The sequence below is a fragment of the Caretta caretta genome, chromosome 28, assembly GCF_965140235.1.
Source record: "Caretta caretta isolate rCarCar2 chromosome 28, rCarCar1.hap1, whole genome shotgun sequence".
NCBI lineage: Eukaryota > Metazoa > Chordata > Testudines > Cheloniidae > Caretta > Caretta caretta.
The window spans coordinates 1,809,692-1,832,627 of NC_134233.1; the positions used below are offsets into that span (position 1 = coordinate 1,809,692).

At 65.8% G+C, this 22,936-nt stretch overlaps 3 protein-coding genes across 5 annotated transcripts; all 3 read right to left on the reverse strand.

The window, feature by feature from the left end:
* Positions 1-161: 161 nt before the first annotated feature.
* TNK1 (tyrosine kinase non receptor 1) lies at positions 162-12,725 on the reverse strand. Of its 3 annotated transcripts, none has more exons than XM_075123883.1 (14): positions 12,212-12,725; positions 9,266-9,435; positions 9,024-9,097; positions 8,201-8,389; positions 7,328-7,480; positions 6,549-6,817; positions 5,725-5,851; positions 5,002-5,148; positions 4,057-4,151; positions 3,498-3,698; positions 2,812-2,888; positions 2,090-2,436; positions 1,489-1,584; positions 162-1,327 (listed from the first exon to the last, which is right to left on the reverse strand). In XM_075123883.1, exons 2-14 carry the CDS (start codon positions 9,426-9,428, stop codon positions 1,205-1,207), a joined length of 2,061 nt encoding a protein of 686 aa, XP_074979984.1. In that variant the 5' UTR covers positions 9,429-9,435; positions 12,212-12,725; the 3' UTR covers positions 162-1,204. The 3 variants fall into 3 exon arrangements, with proteins under 3 accessions (XP_074979984.1, XP_074979983.1, XP_074979985.1); XM_075123882.1 differs by having other exon boundaries at positions 9,266-9,438; XM_075123884.1 differs by lacking the exon at positions 12,212-12,725 and having other exon boundaries at positions 1,240-1,327; positions 2,371-2,436; positions 9,266-11,151.
* Positions 12,726-12,852: 127 nt separating this feature from the next.
* Positions 12,853-15,743, reverse strand: TMEM95 (transmembrane protein 95). The gene is made up of 7 exons (XM_048833951.2): positions 15,206-15,743; positions 14,831-14,887; positions 14,651-14,731; positions 14,346-14,366; positions 13,846-13,926; positions 13,509-13,596; positions 12,853-13,154 (listed from the first exon to the last, which is right to left on the reverse strand). Exons 1-7 carry the CDS (start codon positions 15,486-15,488, stop codon positions 13,127-13,129), a joined length of 639 nt encoding a protein of 212 aa, XP_048689908.2. The 5' UTR covers positions 15,489-15,743; the 3' UTR covers positions 12,853-13,126.
* A 512-nt stretch (positions 15,744-16,255) lies between these two features.
* On the reverse strand, positions 16,256-20,272 carry KCTD11 (potassium channel tetramerization domain containing 11). The gene is made up of 3 exons (XM_048833930.2): positions 20,208-20,272; positions 18,805-19,768; positions 16,256-17,228 (listed from the first exon to the last, which is right to left on the reverse strand). The coding sequence occupies exon 2, from the start codon at positions 19,758-19,760 to the stop codon at positions 18,891-18,893; it is 870 nt and encodes a 289-aa protein (XP_048689887.2). The 5' UTR covers positions 19,761-19,768; positions 20,208-20,272; the 3' UTR covers positions 16,256-17,228; positions 18,805-18,890.
* Positions 20,273-22,936: the final 2,664 nt, after the last annotated feature.

Consider the following 22,936-nt stretch of genomic DNA (forward strand, 5'->3'; position numbering starts at 1 on the left):
CAACTCCTGCGCTCACCACCCCGGTACCCCCACCTCCCACCCATCTTGCCCTGCCCCACTTCAGGGAGGGTGAAGGTCACATGGCCCATTCCAGGTGGGGTGAAGAGGTGGAATGGCGGAATTCCCATGGGGGCCCAATCACGCTACCTGGGACGCTGGACTCGAGGTCACCTTTATTGCAGTGCACAATATATACACAACACCCCTAACAACTGTACAGTAGGAACACACAGGGCCTGGCTCGCAGGCCCACCCCTTCATGTGCAAGGCGCACACCACCTGGCACGCGGCCAGCTTTGCACACCCCCATTCATCACGCACAAGTCTCGTGAAAAATCACGAACCCCGGGAAGGGGGCGGACACACCGTCACGCGCGAGGGACGCACAAGCCTGGCCGCGGCTGTGTGCGCACGCGCATCCCAGACTCACAATCGTGTGTCTCCCCCAAAACACTCACACAACGGGGCAAGCTCCACACCCTCACAGGGGGGGGAACATGCAAAAACAGACGACACGCAGCGTCACCGACTTCCATGCACACAACACCCATACCCTCGCGCCCCTCCCGAAACGCGCACGCAACCCCGGCAGGCTACAGCCACACAAGCAACTCACAACCAGCCGCAGGATGCCTGGGTTCTCTCCCCAGCTCTGGGAGGGGAGTGGGGGCTGGTGGGTTAGACTAAGGGGGGCTGGGAGCCAGGACTCCTGGGTTCTCTCCCTGGCTCTGGGAGGGGAGTGAGGGCTGGTGGGTCAGAGAAGGGGGTGGGGGTGGGGCTGGGGCTGGAAGCCAGGACTCCTGGGTTCTCTCCCCAGCTCTGGGAGGGAAGTGGGGGCTGGTGGGTTAGAGCGGGGGGGCTGGGAGCCAGGACTCCTGGGTTTTCTCCCTGGCTCTGGGAGGGGAGTGGGGGCTGGTGGGTTAGACGAAGGGGGGCTGGGAGCCAGGACTCCTGGGTTCTCTCCCCAGCTCTGGGAGGGGAGCGGGGGCTGGTGGGTTAGACGAAGGGGGGCTGGGAGCCAGGACTCCTGGGTTCTCTCCCCAGCTCTGGGAGGGAAGTGGGGGCTGGTGGGTTAGAGCGGGGGGGCTGGGAGCCAGGACTCCTGGGTTCTCTCCACGGCTCTGGGAGGCCGGAAGGCCCAGGCCAGGCGGAGGCGGGAAGCCGAGGCTGTCCCTGGGCCCCGCTGGGGTGGGGGACGCCCCCTTCAGGCCCGGAGGCCACGGCTCAGGATGTAGCGTGAGGCCATGGCCAGGTTCCAGCGATGCTTCTCCAGGATGCGCCGGCATTCGTCCCGGGAGTGCGGGCTGATGTGGAACAGCTGGTCAACCTGCCGGGGAAACGGGCGTGTCAGGGGCCTGTCCCCACTAGGGGGCGCCGGCTCCCGGGCGGGGCCTGGCTGGCTCAGGGGGGCGGGGAATGGAGCAGGGGCCTGTCTCCTCTAGGGGGCGCCGGCTCCCCTCAGGGCGGTGGGGGGGGGTGGTCTCCCACCTTCAGCTCCTCGACGGCTCTCTGGGTGTCCCAGCCGTGCAGCCTCAGCGCCTCGCGACACTCGTCCACCGTCACCCCGTGGACCTTCTCCTCCACCTGCAGACGAGAGGCCGAGACCCTGCTGGGGTGGGGCACCGGCCCCCAGCCTCCGCCCCCCAGCCCCCCACACTGCCTGGGAGAGGGACGCTGTGTCAGGACTCCTGGGTTCTCTCCCCGGCTCTGGGAGGGGAGTGGGGGCCGGTGGTTAGAGCAGGGGGGGGCTGGGAGCCAGGACTCCTGGGTTCTCTCCCTGGCTCTGGGAGGGGAGTGGGGTCCGGTGCTTAGAGCAGGGGGGGCTGGGAGCCAGGACTCCTGGGTTCTCTCCCTGGCTCTGGGAGGGGAGTGGGGTCCGGTGCTTAGAGCAGGGGGGGCTGGGAGCCAGGACTCCTGGGTTCTCTCCCTGGCTCTGGGAGGGGAGTGGGGTCCGGTGCTTAGAGCAGGGGGGGCTGGGAGCCAGGACTCCTGGGTTCTCTCCCTGGCTCCGGGAGGGGAGCGGGGTCTGGTGGTTAGAGCGGGGGGGGCTGGGAGCAAGGACGCCTGGGTTGTTTCCTCAGTCACTCACCTCTTTGATTTTCCGCTCCATGTCACTGTTGCCCTTCTGCCCGCCACATGGGGGCCCCATGACCCCCACTGCGGCCCTGTGGGCCCCCCCAGGGGCCTTGGCCCCCCCTGCCTCCCTCCTGTCCCTAGGTTGCTGGAGGGGAGCATCTGTCCTGCGGGGTTGGTTGGGCCGAGGGGCAGGCCGTGACTTCGGGGGCGTCTCTAGGGGCCGGAGCCCCATTTCCCACGGTGGGCGGGACGGTGGGTTGCCGAGGTGATGAGGCAGGAAGGCGAGATCTTTACCCGGACGCCTGGGTTTCATCTGAAGGACGCTTAAATCTGACACTGAGTCCAGACTCTTAGAGAGACCTAGGAAGGAAAAAAGGGAAACTGAGTCAGAGCTGGACTCCTGGGTTCTCTCCCCAGCTTTGGAAGGGGAGTGGGGGCTGGTGGGTTAGATCGGGGGAGGGGCTGGCGGCCAGGACTCCTGGGTTCTGTCCCTGGCTCTGGGAGGGGAGTGGGGTCTGGTGGGTTAGATTGAGGGAGGGGCTGGGAACCAGGACTCCTGGGTTCTCTCCCCGGCTCCGGGAGGGGAGTGGGGGCTGGTGGGTTGGATCGGGGGAGGGGCTGGGAACCAGGACTCCTGGGTTCTCTCCCCATTCCTTTCCAGCCCATGTGGCAGGGGCAGGGCCGTGCCCACCCTGCCCCCCCCCAGCGCCCCCGCCGGGGGGGCCAGATACTCACGCGTCAGCCGGATCAGCTGCTGGGCCCCCGGCTTGATCCCGCCGGGATCTTTAGGGTCTCGGGGCTTCCCCTTCAGCCTGGGAGGGGGACACGCGGGCGGGGGGAGGGAGGGTGAATGATATGGGCCCTCGGAGGCTAATTCCCAGGTCCCGCCTGGAGGGGGGGGAGAACTTGGGGGGTCCCTGCCCCAGTTGACAACCCACCCCACACTTAGAGGGTGTCACGGAAACCCCTGGGGGGAGATGGAAGAGCGGGGGTGGGGTGCAAGGGAGAGGCCCATCCCCTTGATACAGCCCCCCCCTTTAGAGCCAGCTGCATCCCTTCCCCATCACACACAGCCACGCCCCTCCCTTCCCCACCTGCGTGGCCACACCCCTCCACAACAGCCACGCCCCTCCCTCAGAGACACGCCCTTCCTTCCATAGCCACGCCCCTTCCCATCCGACACCCCCAGCCCTCCCTGAGAGACACGCCCCCTCCCCTGCAGCCACGCCCCCTCCCCTCCTCCAGAGACCCTCCCCTTCTCTCGGCCACGCCCCTGCCTTCAGCCACGCCCCCTACCACACAGCCACGCCCCCTTCCCTCAGCCACGCCCCCAAAGCACACACACCCCTCCCCCAGCCATGCCCCCTCCCTCCAAGTGACACGCCCTCTACCCTCAGCCACTCCCCCTGCCCCACACTCACTCCTCGATGCGGTCAGGGGCCCCCCAGCTGCGGCTGGGCTCCAGGTCTCCGTGCCCCACGTGCTGGAAGCTGTTGCGGACGGGGAGGCTGATCCGGGGCACCCCAGAGGGGGGCGATTCCTCCGGGCTCACCACCGAGGCCGGGAAGATCCCGACCTGCAGCGTCCGCCTGTTCTGGCCCCTCCAGGTCGAGGACTCGGGGCTGCATGGGGTGGGGGGCAGGAACTGGTGTGAACCCAGGAGTCCTGGCTCCCAGCCCCCGCCCCGCTCTCACCCCCCAGCCCCCATTCCCCTCCCGGGAAGAGAACCCAGGAGTCCTGGCTCCCAGCCCCGCCCCCCCGCTCTCGACCCCCTGTCCCCATTCCCCTCCCGGAGCTGGGAAGAGAACCCAGGAGTCCTGGCTCCCAGCCCCGCCCCCCGCTCTCGACCCCCTGTCCCCACTCCCCTCCCAGAGCCGGGGAGAGAACCCCGGTGTCCTGGCTCGCAGCCCCTCCTGCTGTAACCACCACCCCCCACTCCCCTCCCAGAGCCGGGGAAAGAACCCAGGCGTCCGGGCTCACCTGCCCTCTATCACCGTTATGAGATCGTTGGTTTCTAGTCTCAGCCACCCCGGTTCATTCAAGTCGTGAGCGGCTCTCACCTCCCGGGGACGGAGCTGAGAACAGAAGGGAAAGGGTTAATCCCACTCATCGGGCTGGGCGGGGAGGGAGGACGACACCAGCAGGGGGCGCCGTGGGGGGCAGGGCAGGGGGGCTGGCTGTGGGGTGGGGGATCCCAGCAGGGGGTGCCGTGGGGGGCAGGGCAGGGGGGCTGGCTGTGGGGTGGGGGATCCCAGAAGGGGGCACCGTGAGGGGCAGGGCAGGGGGGCTGGCTGTGGGGCAGGGGACCGCAGAAGGGGTCACCATGGGGGGCAAGGCAGGGGGCCTGGCTGTGGGGTGGGGGATCCCAGAAGGGGGCGCCGTGAGGGGCAGGGCAGGGGGGCTGGCTGTGGGGTGGGGGATCCCAGAAGGGGGCACCGTGAGGGGCAGGGCAGGGGGGCTGGCTGTGGGGCAGGGGACCGCAGAAGGGGTCACCATGGGGGGCAAGGCAGGGGGGCTGGCTGTGAATTGGGGGATCCCAGCAGGGGGCACCATGGGGGGCAGGGCAGGGGGGGATGGCTGTGGGGTGGGGGATCCCAGCAGGACCGCTGGCTGTGGGGCAGGGGACCGCAGCAGGGGGCACCGTGGGGAGCAGAGTAGGGGGCTGGCTGTGGGGCAGGGGATCCCAGCAGGGGGCACTGTGGGGGGCAGGAGCACTGGTGGGCTGTGGGGCAGGAGACCTCAGCAGGGGTCACCATGGGGGGCAAGGCAGGGGGGCTGTCTGTGAGGGGGGACCCCAGCAGGGGGCGCCGTGGGGGGCAGGGCAGGGAGGACTCGTTGTGGGGCAGGGGACTGCAGCAGGGAGCAGCGTGGGGGGCAGGGCAGGGGGGCTGGCTGTGGGGCGGGCCCCCCCCGGGGGTCTCTCACCTCATGCAGGAGGGCGATGATGTCCCTGAAGTGGGGTCTCTCGTTGGGGTTGTGGGCCCAGCACTTCAGCTGCAGGCCGTACAGCCCCCGGGGGCAATCTTCGGGGCGCTCCAGCCGCCCCCCCTCGCGCTCCACCTTCAGCATGATCTGGGGGGCGGCGGGGGGCAAGGACAGTGTAAATTTCCAGCACCTCAGCGCCCCCTTCCCCCCCCCGGCCCGGGCTGCATTACCCACCCCCACCACTGGATGGAGCCCGAGTCCTTCACCGAGCAAAGGTGGATGGGTTGGAACAGGGGGGGGCCAGGACTCCTGGGTTCTCTCCCCGGCTCTGGGAGGGGAGTGGGAGCTGGTGGGTCAGAGCAGGGGGGCTGGGAGCCAGGACTCCTGGGTTCTCTCCCCGGCTCGGGGAGGGGAGTGGGAGCTGGTGGGTCAGAGCAGGGGGGCTGGGAGCCAGGGCTCCTGGGTTCTCTCCCTGGCTCTGGGAGGGGAGTGGGGGCTGGTGGGTTAGAGCAGGGGGGGCTGGGAGCCAGGACTCCTGGGTTCTCTCCCTGGCTCTGGGAGGGGAGTGGGGGCTGGTGGGTTAGAGCAGGGGGACGGGGAGCCAGGACTCCTGGGTTCTCGCCCCGGTTCTGGGAGGGGAGTGAGGGCCGGTGGGTCAGAGCAGGGGGGGCTGGGGGCCAGGACTCCTGGGTTCTCCTCCAAGCCCGGCCCCCCCAGGCTCACCTGTCGCCCCGAGAGCCCCATCCAGGGCTCCTCGCAGTAGGAAAACATCTCCCAGAGGGTGACCCCGAACATCCACACGTCGGACGCGTGGGAGAAGGTGCCAGAGCGCAAGCTCTCGGGGGCGCACCTGGGGGGCAGGAGAAGACACCTCAGGGAAAGCGAGCGAGAGAGAGAAACCTGCCCCCCAGCACCCCCCGCCCCGCCTCCTGCCCCCCACCCCACAGCGCCCCCTAGAGCCGCCCTGGGGCCAGCCCCGCCTGCCAGGGGAGAGCGCCCCCTGCCGAGCCCCCCGCCCCGCCCACGGCCCCCCCTACGCCGCCCTGGGGCCAGCCCCGCCTGCCAGGGGAGAGCGCCCCCTGCCGAGCCCCCCGCCCCGCCCCCGGCCCCCCCTACGCCGCCCTGGGGCCAGCCCCGCCTCCCAGGGGAGAGCGCCCCCTGCTGAGCCCCCCGCCCCCTGCCCCCCCGCGCCCCCTAGAGCTGCCCTGGGGCCAGCCCCGCCTGCCGGGGGAGAGCGCCCCCTGCTGAGCCCCCCGCCCCGCTCCCTGCCCCCTAGAGGAGCCCTGGAGCCAGCCCCGCCTGCCGGGGGAGAGCGCCCCCTGCCGAGCCCCCCGCCCCACCCCCTGCCCCCCCGCGCCCCCTAGAACCAGCCCCGCCTGCCGGGGGAGAGCGCCCCCTGCCGAGCCCCCCGCCCCGCCCCCGGCCCCCCCTACGCCGCCCTGGGGCCAGCCCCGCCTGCCAGGGGAGAGCGCCCCCTGCCGAGCCCCCCGCCCCCTGCCCCCCCGCGCCCCCTAGCGCCGCCCTGGGGAGCAGGGGAGGCCTCTCACCAGGCGAAGGGGACTCTGCGGTGGGCGGACATGATGTACCGGTCGCCCCGGCGGGAGAGCGCCCGCATGAGGCCGAAGTCGCCGATCTTGGCCTGCTCCTCGGAGGCCAGCAGGACGTTGCGGGCGGCCACGTCCCGGTGGATGAAGAGTTTGGACTCCAGGTAAGCCAGGCCCTGGGCCACCTGCAGGGCATAGAGCCAGAGCCGGTGCAGGGGGTAGGGCGGGCGCAGGTGGTCGTACAGGGAGCCCAGCGGGGCCAGCTCCATGACCTGCCCAGAGCGGAGCGGTGATGAGCCGGGGGAGAACCCAGGCGTCCGGGCTCCCAGCCCCACCCTGCTCTAACCACTAGCCCCCGCTCCCCTCCCAGAGCTGGAGAGAGAACCCAGGAGTCCTGGCTCCCAGCCCCCCCTGCTCTAACCACCAGCCCCCTCTCCTCTCCCAGAGCCGGGGAGAGAACCCAGGAGTCCTGGCTCCCAGCCCCACCCTGCTCTAACCACTAGCCCCCACTCCCCTCCCAGAGCCAGGGGGAGAACCCAGGAGTCCTGGCTCCCAGCCCCACTGCTCTAACCACTAGCCCCCACTCCCCTCCCAGAGCCAGGGGGAGAACCCAGGAGTCCTGGCTCCCAGCCCCACTGCTCTAACCACTAGCCCCCGCTCCCCTCCCAGAGCTGGAGAGAGAACCCAGGAGTCCTGGCTCCCAGCCCCCCTGGCTCTAACCACCAGCCCCCATTCTCCCCCCAGCACTGGCGAGGGAACCCCGGCGTCCGGGCCCCGCTCACCATCTTGAGGGGCTGGCTGAGGACCACCCCGTGGAGCCGCAGGAGATGGGGGTGCTCCAGGCCGCTCATGGCGTTCACCTCGCGGAGGAAGTCGACCAGCGCCAGGGGGTCGGTGCTGACGTCGGAGCGGAGGGATTTCACAGCCACGGAGAGCTGGGGGGGCAGGGTGGGGGTCAGTTCCTGGGGGGATCGGGGGGGGCTGGAGGGGTGGACAAAGGGAGGAATGGAGGGGGGAGGAGAAAGGGAAGCAGCAGCCAGAAGAGAAGGGAGAGGGGGAAACAGGTGGGACCAGCCCCACACCCCCTCCCCGCACACCCCACTCCCTCCCCACGGCCTCCCCCACCCCACTGTCTTCCCTCCCCCACCCCTTCATCCCCCAAGACTCCCCCCACCCCTGCGTCCTCCCTTCCATCCGTCCCCCCCTTTCCAATTCCCCTCTCTGCCTTGCCTGCCATCTCTGCCACTGGGGGGGGGAATCGAACTGGCACCCCCCGACCCCCACCACCTCGTCCTTGGGCCCCGGGAGCTCACCGGGGGTCAGTTCAGGGGCCGGGAGAAGCTCTGGGGCCCTGGCTCACAGAGCGGGGCCCCAGCCAGGCCTCGCCCCGGGGACCATCCCGCCCCACAGCTGCACGGGAAAGGGGGCTCATCGGCGGGGCAGGGGGCGGTATTGGGATCCCGGGGGTCAAACGGGCCGGCCATCCCGTGATGGCTGGCGCCGATCTTGCGATTTTCGGCTCTCGTCTCTGGATCTTTCCCCCCGCCCTGCGGCCCAAATGGGGTCCCCTGGCTGTTCCTGGGGGACACCGGACACCCCCCCCCGTGTCCCTCCACCCCGCACAAGGCCCCAGACACCCCCCTCCGGCAACTCACAGTGCCCCCGCCGGGCGGGGTCCACTCCCCCCGGTGCACCACCCCGAAGCAGCCGTCCCCCAGCCTCTCCCCCAGACGCAGGTCCCACTCGCTGATCAGACATTTCAGGGAGGTGTCCGAGTCCAGGCGGGGAGCGGGGGGGCGGGAGGGCCCCTCCCCCGGCTCCTGGGTCCTCGGGCCACCGATCATCTGAGCAAGAGAAAGACATGCACACCACTTAATGGCCAGCGAACCCAGGAGTCCTGGCTCCCAGCCCCCCCTGCTCTAACCCACCAGCCCCCACTCCTCTCCCAGAGCCGCGGAGAGAACCCAGGAGTCCTGGCTCCCAGCCCCACCCTGCTCTAACCCACCAGCCCCCACTCCCCCCGCAGAGCCAGGGAGAGAACCCAGGAGTCCTGGCTCCCATCTGCCCTGCTCTAACCCACCAGCCCCCACTCCCCTCCCAGAGCCAGGGACAGAACCCAGGAGTCCTGGCTCCCAGCCCCCCCTGCTCTAACCAACCAGCCCCCACTCCCCTCCCAGAGCCGCGGAGAGAACCCAGGAGTCCTGGCTCCCAGCCCCCCCTGCTCTAACCCACCAGCCCCCACTCCCCTCCCAGAGCCGGGGAGAGAACCCAGAAGTCCTGGCTCCCATCTGCCCTGCTCTAACCCACCAGCCCCCACTCCCCCCGCAGAGCCAGGGAGAGAACCCAGGAGTCCTGGCTCCCAGAGCCCGCACCCCGCCTGCCGACGCACACCAGGCTGGCTCGAGGGGGGGGGGCTCTGTTTTTCCGCCCCCCGGACACCAGGGTTCCTGTGAGGATGGGGGAGGGGTGAAGCCAAACCTTGTAAACCCAGGACTTGGGGCGCAGCCCCTGCTGCTTCCTGCGCTTGATGGCGTCTTCCAGCCGCCGCTGACCTGAATTGGGGGGCTGGCGGTTAGAAAGGGGGAGCCCGGCCGGTGCCCCTCACTCCCGACCCGCAGCCCCTCCTAGCCCAGCCCTGCCCCCCTCCAGCCCTGCCGGTGCCCCTCACTCCCGACCCGCAGCCCCCTGCCAGCCCAGCCCTGGGCCCCCCCCACACCTACCAGGGCGCCCCATGCCAATGTGGTCGAGGTCGGAGGGTTTGACGTAGTCGAAGTGGGCCAGGCGGGTGACGTGTAACTCGTCGCGGATCTTGTGGTAAAATTGCTCCAGCTGGATTTCGGTGAGCAGCGCCAGGAGCCAGTCGGGGCCGTCGTCCAGGGCCATCGGGCACCTGCTGGGGGCACGGCCGGGTGAGACGGAGACGCCCGGGGCGTCCCCACCGAGACGGAGAATGGAGATCGGGGCCCCGTCGCGCCGGTCAATCAAGAGACACACAGTATGGGACAGTCCCTGCCCTGTTACAATCGACACAGAGAAAGGAACCCCCTTTCTATGATAGAGAAACTGAGGCACAGAGAAGCTCCCAGCCACGCCCCTCAGGCGACCGTGTGTCTCTCTGCGAGTTATGCTATGTCAGCACCTGGGAGCTGTTTTCCTCCCTCTCTCAGGGCAGCCTCATTGTTTGGTCTTGTCTTGCCCCCTCCCACTCACCCCCTGGGGCCTGCGGGACTCCCTGCCACTGCGCCAACCCGCCTGACTGCTCTGCCCTAGCCCCAGGGGGAAACATACAGCGCCCGCATCCAGACCACACACACACACACCCCTCAGCCTGGGGGGTGTAGCGGATTAGAGCAGGGTGTTCTGGGTGCCAGGACTCCTGGGTTCTCTCCCTGGCTCTGGGAGGGGAGTGGGGCCTGGTGGGTTAGAGCAGGGGGGTTGGGAGCCAGGACGCCTGGGTTCTCTCCCTGGCTGTGGGGAGAGAAGCCGCTCAGGACATGTGGAAACCCGCTCTGAACCCATCCGCTCCCTGCCCCCCAGCACCCCACTCCCTGGGCGGGGCGGTGGGGTGTCACAACGCCACTGACAGTCACCCCAAGGGTTGAAACGCTTCGACACAAAGCGGCCCGCGACCGGGCCCCAGGACGCCTCCCTAAAGCCAACGGGGTGGGGCTGCGAGTTGGGTCTGAATTTCCAGGGTGAAGATTTTGGGGGGGGGGTGAGTTGGGGGGCAAAGGTTCAGGAGAATTGGGGTGAGTTTGGGGAAAGGTTTGGGGAGCAGGTGAGGTGGGGGGGAAGATGTGGAGAGGGCCAGGGGATGAGTTGGGGGGAAGGTTCGGGGGGGATCCCCTCATTCCCTACCCCCCATTTGGGGGGCTATTAACCCTTTCCTGGCTTCATGGGCCGATTCCTTCCCTCTCCTTCGCCAGACTGATGACAACCCAGGGCGGAGTTCAGACTCTAGGACAAATATTGACACAAGCGGATGCCAGACATAGGGACCCGTCCCATTGGGGCTCTGCCCCCGTCAGGCCCTATAGGGGGCGCCGGCTCCTCCCCAGCCCCAGGGCAGGACTGGCTGGCTGAGGGGGGCGGGGAATGGGGCAGGGGCCTGTCCCCTCTAGGGGGCACCAGCTCCCACCCGGCCCCAGGCAGGGACTGGCTGGCTCAGGGGGGCGGGGAATGGGGCAGGGGCCCGTCCCCTTTGGGGGTGTCATACTGGTTTCTGGGACCCCAGGGGTAAATCATGGGGCTTGCTGGGCTGGGGGTCACTGCCAGGAGGGCTAGAGGGGAGGGTGGGGAGGGAAAAGAGGAAGGCGAAAGAAAAAGTGACAGACCCAAGGAAGGAAGGGAACAGAGAACGGGGCGAATGAAGGAAGGGAGGAGTAAAGGAACGGGCTTAAGAGAGAAGGAATGGGGAAATGAGGAGACAGAGGTGTAGAGGGAGTGAGGGAGTAAGAAAGAAAGAAAGAAAGAAAGAAAGAAAAAGGATTAATGAGTGAGAGAAGAAAGAAAGAAGGAAGGAAAGAAAGCAATGAGTGAAAAAGAAATGAGTGTGAAAGAAGGAAGTGTGGATGAAAGAAGGAAAGAAGGAAGTGTGGATGAAAGAAAGAAAGGAAGAAAGAAGGAAAGAAGGAAGTGTGGATGAAAGAAGGAAAGAAGGAAGTGTGGATGAAAGAAAGAAAGGAAGAAAGAAGGAAAGAAGGAAGTGTGGATGAAAGAAAGAAAGGAAGAAAGAAGGAAAGAAGGAAGTGTGGATGAAAGAAAGAAAGGAAGAAAGAAGGAAAGAAGGAAGTGTGGATGAAAGAAAGGAAGGAAGAAAGAAGGAAGTGTGGAAGAAAGAAAGAAAGAAAAAGGATTTATGAGTGAGAGAAGAAAGAAAGAAGGAAGGAAAGAAAGAAATGAGTGTGGAAGAAAGCAATGAGTGAAATAAAGAAAGCAATGGGTGTGAACAAAAGAAAGAAGGAAGGAAAGAAAGCAATGAGTGAAAAAGAAATGAGTGTGAAAGAAGGAAGTGTGGATGAAAGAAGGAAAGAAGGAAAGAAGGAAGTGTGGATGAAAGAAGGAAAGAAGGAAGTGTGGATGAAAGGAAGAAAGGAGGAAAGAAGGAAGTGTGGATGAAAGAAAGAAAGGAAGTGTGGATGAAAGAAAGAAAGGAAGAAAGAAGGAAGTGTGGATGAAAGAAAGAAAGAAAAAGGATTAATGAGTGAGAGAAGAAAGAAAGAAGGAAGGAAAGAAAGAAATGAGTGTGGAAGAAAGCAATGAGTGAAATAAAGAAAGCAATGGGTGTGAACAAAAGAAGGAAGGAAAGAAAGCAATGAGTGAAAAAGAAATGAGTGTAAAAGAAAGGAGTGTGGATGAAAAAAGAAAGAAAGAAAGAAAGAAAAGGGGGAAATGCAAAGCGGGAAGGGGGAAAGGAGGGAATGGAGAAGGAATACAAAGGCAGGACGGAGCAGGAGAAAGGAGGGAAGGGGAAACGAGCCCAGGGAGGAGTGGAGGGACGAGCGGCCCGGGGGAAGGAGGGACGGGCGCGGGGGCTGGGAAAGGGAATTGAAAAGGGAGGAAGTCAGAAGGGGGGAGGGGGAGGGAAGGAACAAGACCCGCAGGAGGGAGGCGGAAGGAAAAGTGTGTGGGGGGGGCGTCTTTGTGCCCCCCCAGCTGGGGCTCACCTGGGATGGGGGAGGGGAGGGGGGTCCCTCTCCCTCGCTCTCTCCTCTGCGTCTCTCTTCGGGCTCAGTCCCCAGTAGATTCCTCCCCCCTCCCCCTCCGCCAGCTCCTCCCCATCCCACTGCTGCCACCAATGGCGCCCCAGCTCCCGGCCGCTCCCTCCCTCCCCACACACACCTGGGCGGGTCCCGCTGAGTCCCAGGGACACCTGACACCTGGCCAGGTAGGCACCGCCCCCTGGGTGTCACGTGGGGCACATCACGCATGGGACACCTTAGAACACGGGGGAGGGGGCATGTGCCCCACTGGGCCCCCTCACCCTTGTGTCATGGGGTCTGTGTGTGTGTGTGTGGGGGGGGTTACAGAAAGTCACGGGGTGGGGGAGGGATAACATGGGCCGGTGGGGACGTGTGACACGCTCCCGACACGCGGTGCCGTTCTGACACGCCAAGCCCCGTGCGAGGCACGCATGGCACAAGGGCCAGGTGGGACACACAAGTGCACAAGCTGGCCGGCCCGCTGCCCTGCCCCCCCACCTTTGCACAGCCGTCCCCCTGCCCCCCCTACGCCCCCCTGGCCCCTCGCCCACCCGCCACACTGCCCCCATGCTCTGGGCCTTGCACGCCCAGCCGCCTGCCCCATGCCCTGGGCCTTGCACGCCTGCTACCCTGCCCTGGGCCTTGCACGCCTGCCACCCTGCTGCCATGTCCTCGCACGCCTGCCACCCTGCCCTGTGCCTTGGGCCTCGCACGCCTGCCACCCTGCCCCATGCCCTTGCACATGGGCCACCCAGCTCCCACACCCTTTCATGCCCGAGACCATGCCCCCACACCCTCGGGTGCACCCCCAGAGACGGCTGCTGCCAGGACAAGGCCCGGAGGGGAAGCCCATTTATTGGGGGTGGGGGGTGGGGGGGGTCACTCGGGCACCGGGTAGAACCGGAATCTGTGGAGAGAAAATCCAGACATCAGCCCCGTGGGTCACCTCCCCCACACACCTCGCCCGGACCTCCGCCCCCCAGCCGCAGGGGCCCCTCAGTGCCGCGTCCCCCCACTCCCTGGCTTTCCATCCCCCTTCTCCCTCCCCCACTATTCCCATTCCAACCCCTCCCTCCCCATGTTCTCCCCCCTCAGACCCCACTGTGCCCCATCCGCCTTCCCCCACAAAAAACCCAGCCCAGGCCCCGCCCCCTCCCCTTCCCCAGCCCAGGCCCTGCCCTTTCCCCCTCCCCTATCCACAGGCCCCGCCCCCTTCCATAACCCCGCCCCCTCCCCAGCCCAGGCCCCGCCCCCAGCTCACTGTAGGGCGCAGGTGATGAACCCCACAAGCAGGCTGGAGGCGGACAGGACGCTCAGCAACAGCACCGAGGCCTGGAGATCCCTGCGCCCTGGGGGGGGGGGAAATGGAGGGGCTGAATGGGGGGGGGCGGGGCAGAGAGGGGCAGTCTGGGGGGGAGGGGGCGGGTCGTGACTGGGAGGGACCCCGGCACCCCTTCTCCCCCAGCAGATGGCAAGGGGGCGTCGTGTAGGTGGGGGGAGCAAGCCAGCGCTGGAGGGGGCAGAGGAGAGAGGGGGAGGCCAGGCCCCCCCACTGGAGGGGGGCTCAGGCCGTGGGGCGGGAGGGGGGAGCCCCTCACCGGAGTAGCATTTCTTCGGGGCCCAGCAGGGCACCTTCCCCTTCTTGCAGCTGGAGCAGTTGATGGCCAAGGCCGAGCCCCCTGGAGAGGAAGAGGGGGCCAGGGTCAGCTGGGGGGGTGTTGGGGTACCCCTCAGCCCCCCACCCCGGGGTGCTGCAGAGGGGGGGCCATTTGCTGAGAGCTGGAAGGACACGGAGAGGCCAGAGGTCGCAGGTGACCGGGGGGGGGTCTCCTCCGCCCGCCCTCCTTGTCTCCGGGATCAGCCACCTCCGGGGTGGGGCCTGCTCTGCTGACCCCCCCGTTGTACAGCGCCCCCCAGCGCCGCCCTGGGGCCAGCCCCTCCGCCCAGGGGAGAGCCCCCCCCGCTGAGCCCTCCGCTCCCTGCCCCCCAGTGCCTGATACAGTGGGGCCCCCCAGAATAATTTGGGGGGACTCCATTCCCCCATACTAGTTTTGGGGTCACCCCTCCCAGCACCCGCCTCCCGAGGGCCGGTACTTACGGCAAGCTGGAGGGCACAGAACTGTGGGAGGGGGGGCAGAGAAAGAGAGAGAGAGAGAGAGAGGTAGAGTGAGGTCATCATGGACTGTGGGGGGGGGCCCTGCCCCCCTGTACCGCACATCCCACCCCAGCTCATGGGGCAGGGGCGACTCTCAGCGACGGACGCACCCCAAAACCCGCTGTGGTGGACACGGGCGGGCACCCCAATAAGGGAACGGGGCCCGGGCCGACACCCCGGAGTGGAGGGGGGGGGACAGCGATGACACCCCAATAGCGGCCCAGCCCCTCCCCACAGCCCCCCAGTACCCTCCTTGCTGGCTTCCAGGAGCTTCACTTCCCGCAGCCAGTCCCAGAACTTGGGCAGGTCCGAGAGAGTCCGGCTGATCTCTGTGGGGACAGCGACGGCGCCCGTTGGATGCCATCCTGCCCCCCCAGGCCCCCCGCGGGGGGGGAGCGGGGGGGGACGGGGGGGGCAGGGGGCATTACCAATGACACGTAAGACTCGGTGTGTTTTCTCAGTCACCGCGTCCAGGGCTTGCTCGTCTGCAGGAGGAAAAGGAAGGGTTGCGGGAGGGGGTACGGGGTGGGTGGGGGGGGGGAGTCTGCTGGAGTTAATCTATGGGGCACGCCGGGATGCCGGTGGATGGGGAGTGGGGACGGGGCAGTCTGGTACTGCGGGTTAAATCTTGCGTCCAGGGCGGCAAGGAAACATCGGTGGTCAGTAGGGACCAGAGTTAACAACCCGATTTGCGTCAGGCAGGGCAGGCCACGCTCCCCTTCACCCTGTGGAGGTTATTAGAAGAACCCAGGCGTCCTGGCTCCCCTCCCGCCCAGAGCCGGGGCTAGAGGACGGCACCCTACCCAGGGCGAACCCCTTGAAGGACTCCGGGCCCCAGGGCTGGCTGGGGCAGCCCGGGCGGCCGTGAACCTGGCGGTAGCGGGCACAGAGCCGGGCGAAACGGGCCGGGACGTCCTTGTGCCCCGGGCGGCACTGAACGCAGCCCCGGGCCGGGGGGGCCAGGAGGGCCAGGGCCAGCAGCAGGGGGGCAGCCAGCGTGGGGGGCCGGGGGAACAGAGCCACGGGGGCGCCCCAGGGGGCTGCCAGGGCCCGCTGGGGGGCACCGGTTCCCCAGCCGGGTGCCATGGGGCGAGGGGAGTGGGGCGCCAGGCCCAGGGGGAGATGGGGGTCAGGTTTCTCTAGGGCCAGGAGCAGGCGGGGGCGCGGGGGGGGGGGAAAGGGCGTGGCCTTTGGAACGCTCTGTATCCAGTTGTTTGTCCCCAGCGTTCCGAACGCCCCGCCCCCGCGCGCGGCTCTTAAAGGGGCGACGCTGGGGCGGGGGGCGTGGCCTTTGGAACGCCCCGTCGCCGGACGTTCTAAACGCTCCGCCCCGCCTGCCACGAGTGCTGTTCTTAAAGGGGCAGCCGGCGGGACAGGGAGGGGGGGGGAAGGACGCGAGCCTGTGGGTTGCCCTCCACACTCTCGGGGCCCACCAGGGTCCACACGTTGCCCTTGGCAACAGCCCCACCCAATGACTCAACATTCCGCTCTTAAAGGGGCACCCGCCAAGAGTCTTTCGGGGCAAGGCCTCGAAGGGGGCGGGGCTTCTCCGCCTCCCACCCCAGCCAGGAATTACGCTCCTGCCCTCCTTGAAATGGGGGGGGGGGGAGAAAGGAGGGAGAAAAGAATAAAATAGCCCCCCAGGGTGATATCTTACAAGCCCCACCCCCTTCCACAGATTGTCTCCCCCCTTCCCCCCCCCCCCCCGGCAGGTGTGTTGCTCAGTGTGACAGGGTATCAGTGTGTAGAAGGGGGGCAACTCCCCCATGTGCACGTGGCTGCTAGAAAACCTTCTAGCCCTGGGGGCAAGGCGGACCCCCTCGCCCCCGAAAAAAAGCCAGAGTCCACACCCACACCTTCAGGACATTCATTTGTTCCACACAGCTTCGCACCAACATCGGTTACAGACAGGTGTGCAAAGGGGCCAGGCCCCCACGGCAGCTGACGCTCCACCGCCCCCCCCGCCGCGTGTGCAAAGGCGCTTGTGCAAACGTGCGGAGGCCCTGGGAGCACCGACCCCCTCAGCGGGGTCTGCAAATGCACGAGGGAGCCAGGGCCGTGGAAATACAGGGGGGCAGAGGGCTTGTCCAAGACCCCCCCCCCCACACACAGGGTCCCAGCCCAACTGCCCACTTGCAATTCCCCAGGCAGCCAGTAGGTGGTGCCCCCGAAGCCCCACCCCCTGCCTGGGAAAGTCCCACCCTCTTAAAGAGACAGCCCTACTGAAGTCCCACACCCGACAGAGGTGACTTGTCCTTGCCGGAGATGGGGGATTTAGGGGGGGGGGGTGGCAGCCTCCCCCACCCAACAGAGATCACTGGAAAGCTAAAGGTGTGAGCCTGGTTTCCTGCCCCATGCTCTAACCCCCGCCTCCCTCACAGAGCCAGAGAGAGAACCCAGGAGTCCTGGATCCCAGCCCTGCCCTGCTGTAACCCATGAACCCCCGCCCCACTCGCAGAGAACCCAGGAGTCCTGGATCACCCCCTCCCCTTTTATGTGCAGTAGGGGGAAGGTAGGGCCATGGGGGGGGGGGAAATGTACAATAGCAACAGACTTAAAGTGCAGATACAGGCATTAATCAGGCACCCCAAAAAGTCACCATCCTTCCCTCCCCACACACCCCATTAAGCACCAGCTCGAGCTCCAGGCGGGGGAGCTGGAAGTCCCTTGCGACCCCACCCCCCGGTCGGGTGGCTGATTCCGATCCCAGGGTCTTCATTTCCCAGCTGTGGGGGGGAAGTGGGTCAGGACCCGGCTGGGCTCTGCTCCCCAAAACCCAGGGCATTGGCAGGAAGGAAGGATCCATCGCGAGGCAGAGAATCGGTTCTGGAAAGGAGCCGGAAGAGGGGACGGGGGGGTGGGGGGAAAGAGAGAGAGGAATTGGTGAGAAGTAAAACAGCTGTCCTGTCCTGCCCCGCCCCCCCCCCCCCCGCCCATCCCAGAGCGGGGGAGAGAACCCAGGAGTCCTGGCTCCCAGCCCCCCACCCCACTCTAACCACTAGCCTCCACTCCCCACCCCAGCCCCATAACAAAGCAGGGCATTATGATATCAGGCCAGGCAGGCATGACAGGGTACAAAGCCAGCTTTGTGTCGAGGGCCGTCTGAAGCAAGAGGCAGAGTTTCAGCCCCACTCCCTAGGCATCGGGGACCACCCCCCATGCCCCATTTACTCCCTGGAGAAACAGCCAGTCCCTCTCCCCAATTTACACAGCTTGCCCATGAGAGTCAGGAGACCCTACCCAAATAAAGGGGACCTTTGCCAACACCCCAAAGTATACAATGATCGATTCTATATAACCAGAAGCCCCCCCCCAATACTCACCCCCTTATAATAAATCCAGAGACCTCCCCAGAAATATCCAGGGGGACCCCAGTGCTGAGGTAAATGAAGAAAAGCCATGCACCCCCAAAAAATCACACCTTGCCCAGCCCTCCCTCCCCCAAATCCTGGGTTTGGGGCGTGGTTATGAGTTATCCAATGCCCCCAGTGGCCATTCAGGGAGTTGCAGGGATTCTTTCCACAATGCCCCTCCCCCGAAACACACTATAGCCTTGCAAGTATCCCACTGCTCCCACCAAGATATGGGGGAGAAACTATTTCTTCCCCCCACCCCACCCAGTCACTCCCTGCCTGGGATTCAGTCACTGCTCCCACCTCCCTGTCCACCCTATCTCAGGGCCCACCCTCCCTGCCGCCCCAATCCCATCTACCCTCATCTCCTTCCTACCACCAGAAGTGATTTTCTTGCCCCCCTCCACCCCCCAACAACCTCCACTAATGGACCCCTCCACCCGCTCTTAGCCTATCTGCCTCTACCCCTGCAGTCGCCCTCCCTGTTCCCCATCTCACCAACCCCGAGATCCTCTTCCTGCCACCATTCAGGATCCTATTTCATACACCAGCACCCACCAAGAAGTCCACCCCCAGCTTTCACCTACTCCCGTTCTTCCTGCCCCCACCACCTATCTCCAGAGCCATCCACCTCCTCCCCATCCCATCCACTCCCACTCCCTTCCTGCCACCAATCCACCCTCCACCACCTGCACCCCACCCGCCACCTCGTCCAGAGACAGTGCCCATCCCCAGCCAGCCTCCCCCTGCCATCTACCACCATGGCAGATGGTTTCATCTAGAGCCCCCCCATCCCCTTTCTCCCACCAGTCATCATCGTTTCAGGATCCATCCATCCTCCGCAACCTTCCCCATCCCATCGCGCCCCCACACCATCCATGCACCAATCCTGCCCCCCCAGTTACCAGCATACTGCATTACAGACCAGCGGGACCAATGCCCCCCCAACCACTATTCCCATTTACCTCCATCCCCTTGCTGCCACCAACCACTATCCCCTTGCTGCCACCAACCACCATCCGCTGACATCTCCAATCCCGGTCACTTACCAGTGCCCACCACTGTAGTCAGGTGAGAGCAGCCCCCCCCCCCCAATCTCGTTCCCCAGCCGGTTCTTCTGCCCCCTCCTCCGTGGTCAGTGGCGGACGAAGCGCAGCGAGTGCGAGTTGAGGATGTCCTCCGGGTCGGGGAAGACCGAATCCACCCGGAAGCCTTGGTCCAGGGCCGCCTTCAGCACCTCCTCCAGGAACTCCGCCGCCGTGCCAATCTCCCGCCCCTCCGGCGGCGCCGTCCGGAGGGGGCGCACCTTCTGCTTGGCGTACTCCGCCTCGGGCAGGTCCGGGGGCCGCGGGGCCCACTCCAGGCACAGGTGGTGCGGGCTCCGGGTTTCCCCCTCTTCCGCGGATCGGCGCGGCCCGGGCCCCTCCTCTTGGGGGGCGTCCCCGGCGGCGCCCAGCCGGCGGCCCAGCAGCGCCAGGAAGGGCCCGTCGGTGCAGAAGAGGTTGGCGGTGAAGACGCGGAGCCGGCAGGTGCTCAGGCCGTAGTTCTGCGGCCCGCGCCGGACGGTGAAGTGCAGCAGCCGCTCCCGGCCGTCGACGGCGGCGTGGAGCACGGCCCCGGCCCGCCGCCGCCGCCGCTCGGCCGCCAGCCGGCTCAGCTCGGCCAGCAGGGGCCGGATCTGGTAGAAGTCCGCCTCCGCCCGCAGCAGGGCCAGCTCCGCGTAGCCCTCGGGCAGGTCCAGCCGGCCCAGCCGCAAGAAGTTGAGGACGTGCCGGAAGGCTTTGCCGTCGCGGTCGATGAAGTAGTGGCCCCGGCCGTCGGTGCGGGCCGGCCGGGGCCCCCGGAACATGGCCCCCAGCATGGAGTCGGGGAAGCGGGTCAAGGTCTCCAGCGTGGTGCTGTACAGGGTGCCGCCCACGTTCAGGGAGACGGGGCCCACGGGCAGCCCCGGGGGGTCCCCCCGGGCAGCCGGCAGCGGCCCCTTCTCCGCCTCTTCCTCCCCCATGCCAGCACCTGGAAGGGTTCGCGAGACAGCGTGAGGGCTGGGGACTCCGATCCCACCCCCAGACAACGTGTGTGTGTGTGTGGGGGGTCCTCTCTCCCGGACGCCGGGGTTCCCTCTCCTTTTCCGGCACCTGGGTTCTAAGGTGCCCAGACACCTGGATTCTCCCCCGGACGCCGGGGTCCTCTCTCCCTGCTCCTGTGGGTTCTCTCCTGCTCTTGCTCCCGGACGCCTGGGTTCTCCACTCCCTCCCTCTGTCCCAGCTGCTGGGGAGGGGGGGTCCTTTCTCTCTCCCCCGGACGCCTGGGTTCTCTCCTGGGACAGATACCTGGGTTCTCTGTTGCCCGGATCCCCCCCCTCTCTCGCTAACCAACTCCCCACCCCGGACACCTGGGTTCTCTCCCCGTAAGGGCACCGGGTGAAGGGGGGGGGGGGGGAGGGCGCTCTCACCGCCTTCCCCAGCCGGTGCCGCCGACCCCAGCGACTCCCCGCCTCTACCAGGAAGTGAAGCTACCGGCGGGCTGAGCCGCGCCAGGCCCCTTTATAGGGAGGGAGCAGCTGGTGGGGGGCGGAGCCAGTCCCTCCCCCGCCGGCTCGCCCGGTCCCTGAGCCGCTCCGGGTTCGCGAGTTCGGTCCCCGCCCCCGGCCCCGGCCCCGGCCCCGGCCCCCTCTGCGGGGAACCCCGGCTCCCTGCAGCCGTCCAGCTCGGGGACCCCTCTCCTCCCTCCTTTCCCCTTCCCTGCTTCTTCCTTCCCCCCTTCCCACTCGGGGACCCCTCTCCTCCCTCCTTTCCTCTTCCCCCTCTGCTTCTTCCTTCCCCCCTTCCCACTTGGGGACCCCTCTCCTCCCTCCTTCCCCTTCTTCCTTCCCTCCTTCCCCCTCCGCTTCTTCCTTCCCCCCTTCCCACTTGGGGACCCCTCTCCTCCCTCCTTCCCCTTCTTCCTTCCCTCCTTCCCCCTCCGCTTCTTCCTTACCCCCTTCCCACTCGGGGACCCCTCTCCTCCCTCCTTTCCCCTTCCCTCTTCCCCCTCCGCTTCTTCCTTCTCTGCTTCTTCCTTTCCTCCTTTCCACTCAGGGACCCCTCTCCTCCCTCCTTTCCCCTTCCCTGCTTCTTCCTTCCCTCCTTCTTCCGTCCTAACTTCCCACTCGGGGACCCCTCTCCTCCCTCCTTCTTCTTCTTCCTTCCCTCCTTCCCACTCGGGGACCCCTCTCCTCCCTCCTTTCCCCTTCCCCTTCCGCTTCTTCCTTTTCTGCTTCTTCCTTCCCCCCTTCCCACTCAGGGACCCCTCTCCTCCCTCCTTCTTCTTCTTCCTTCCCTCCTTCCCCCTCTGCTTCTTCCTTCCCTCCTCCACTTCCTCCATCACTTCTTCCTTCCCTCTGTCCCCATCCGCTCTCTCCTTCCCTCCTTTTCTGCTTCCTCCTTCCCCTTCTCTTCTCATTCGTTTCATTCACACTCCTATCTTCATTTGTTCCTCCATTCTCTCGTTCTTTTGTTCACACGTCTTTCCTTTCTTTTTCCCGTTCTTTCGTTCTCCCTCCTCTTTCCTTTCGTGATCCTGCGTTTTTCATTCCCAGTCCTCTCGATCTCCCATCCACGCTCCTCTTTTCGTTTGTTCCTTCGTTCCCTCCTTCCTTCATCTTTACACATATTTTTATTGTTTCCTTCTCCCCCGTCTTTTCTTTCATTCTCTCCCTTTTTCTCATTGTTTGTTTCATTCCCCTTTTTCTTCCATCGTTTCATTGTTGCCCTCACACTCGTCTGTTCTGTCGTTCTCACGTTCTTTCATTCGTTCGCCTTCACTTCCCATTTTCTTCCTCCTTGCACCCGTCGCCCGCCTTTGGTTCTTCCCTCGCCGGGGTGGCTCGGTCATGCAACCCCCCCACCCCGGCCAGTCCGGGACAGGTGTGTCCGTGGATCCGTGACTGGCCGTGTGTGTCACCGCGTCTGGGCGTGTGACTCAGGGCGTGTGTACATGCCAGTCGGTGCCGCGGTGTGAGTCCACCCACCGCCACGGACGTGCGAGAAGCGTGTTGGGGCAACGGCTGTTTGTCGCTCGTGCCCGGATGCCTGGGTTCCAACTCCCCCAGAGTCTGCGGTTCTCTCCCTCCCGGATGCCTGGGTTCTCTCTCCCCCAGAATCTGGGTGTGTCTACATCCCAGACACCTGGGTTCTCTCTCCCCCAGAATCTGGGGGTGTCTCCATCCCCGATGCCTGGGTTCCAACTCCAGCAGAATCTGGGGTTCTCTCCATCCTGGACACCTGGGTTCTCTCTCCCCCAGAATCTGGGGTTCTCTCCATCCCGGACACCTGGGTTCTCTCTCCCCCAGAATCTGGGGTTCTCTCCCTCCCGGACACCTGGGTTGTCTCTCCCCCAGAATCTGGGGTTCTCTCCATCCCGGACACCTGGGTTCTCTCTCCCCCAGAATCTGGGGTTCTCTCCCTCCTGGACACCTGGGTTCTCTCTCCCCCAGAATCTGGGGTTCTCTCCATCCTGGACACCTGGGTTCTCTCTCCCCCAGAATCTGGGGTTCTCTCCATCCCGGACACCTGGGTTCTCTCTCCCCCAGAATCTGGGGTTCTCTCCATCCCGGACACCTGGGTTCTCTCTCCCCCAGAATCTGGGGTTCTCTCCCTCCTGGACACCTGGGTTCTCTCACTCCCAGATTCTGGGGTTCTCTCCCTCCCGGACACCTGGGTTCTCTCCCTCCTGGACACCTGGGTTCTCTCGTTCCCAGATTCTGGGGTTCTCTCTGTCCCAGACACAAAGACTCTCTATTCAGGCTGTGGTGTGGTTTTAATTGCACCAAAAAACCCCAAACCTTCTGCAGCCACATCACAACCAGGAGACCTTGACTCACCACCCTCCACACCCACTGTGGGGTGTATCTGCTCCACCGAATGCCGCTGTCAGAATCATAATTAGCTCCAGTGTTAATTAGCCAGGGACGCCACCCAGGACTAGCCAGCGAACCGGATCTGCAACAAACTGACACGCAGAGAAACACAGCAGCAAAACCAGCCTTGAGAACCCAGGAGTCCTGGCTCCCAGCCCCGTCTGCTCTAAGCCACCAGGTCTCACTCCCCTCCCAGAGCCAGGGAGAGAACCCAGGAGTCCTGGCTCCCAGCACCTTCTGCTCTGAGATTTAATCAGCAACCCAGATTCCAGCCAAGATCCCCA

What these genes read in the sequence shown, in the direction of transcription:
- TNK1 (XM_075123883.1), bottom strand. Translation starts at nt 9,428, where the DNA reads ATGGCCCTGGACGACGGCCCCGACTGGCTCCTGGCGCTGCTCACCGAA. An exon ending in GCCCCTGACCGCATCGAGGA is followed by an intron (nt 2,889 to 3,497) that starts GTGAGTGTGGGG and finishes TCCCCCTCCCAG; the next exon opens with GCTGAAGGGGAAGCCCCGAG. An exon ending in TGGAGCGGAAAATCAAAGAG is followed by an intron (nt 1,585 to 2,089) that starts GTGAGTGACTGA and finishes TCTCGTCTGCAG; the next exon opens with GTGGAGGAGAAGGTCCACGG.
- TMEM95 (XM_048833951.2), bottom strand. Translation starts at nt 15,488, where the DNA reads ATGGCACCCGGCTGGGGAACCGGTGCCCCCCAGCGGGCCCTGGCAGCC. An exon ending in CCTGGAAGCCAGCAAGGAGG is followed by an intron (nt 14,367 to 14,650) that starts GTACTGGGGGGC and finishes CCCCTCCCACAG; the next exon opens with TTCTGTGCCCTCCAGCTTGC. An exon ending in CCCGAAGAAATGCTACTCCG is followed by an intron (nt 13,597 to 13,845) that starts GTGAGGGGCTCC and finishes CCCCCCCCCCAG; the next exon opens with GGCGCAGGGATCTCCAGGCC.
- KCTD11 (XM_048833930.2), bottom strand. Translation starts at nt 19,760, where the DNA reads ATGGGGGAGGAAGAGGCGGAGAAGGGGCCGCTGCCGGCTGCCCGGGGG.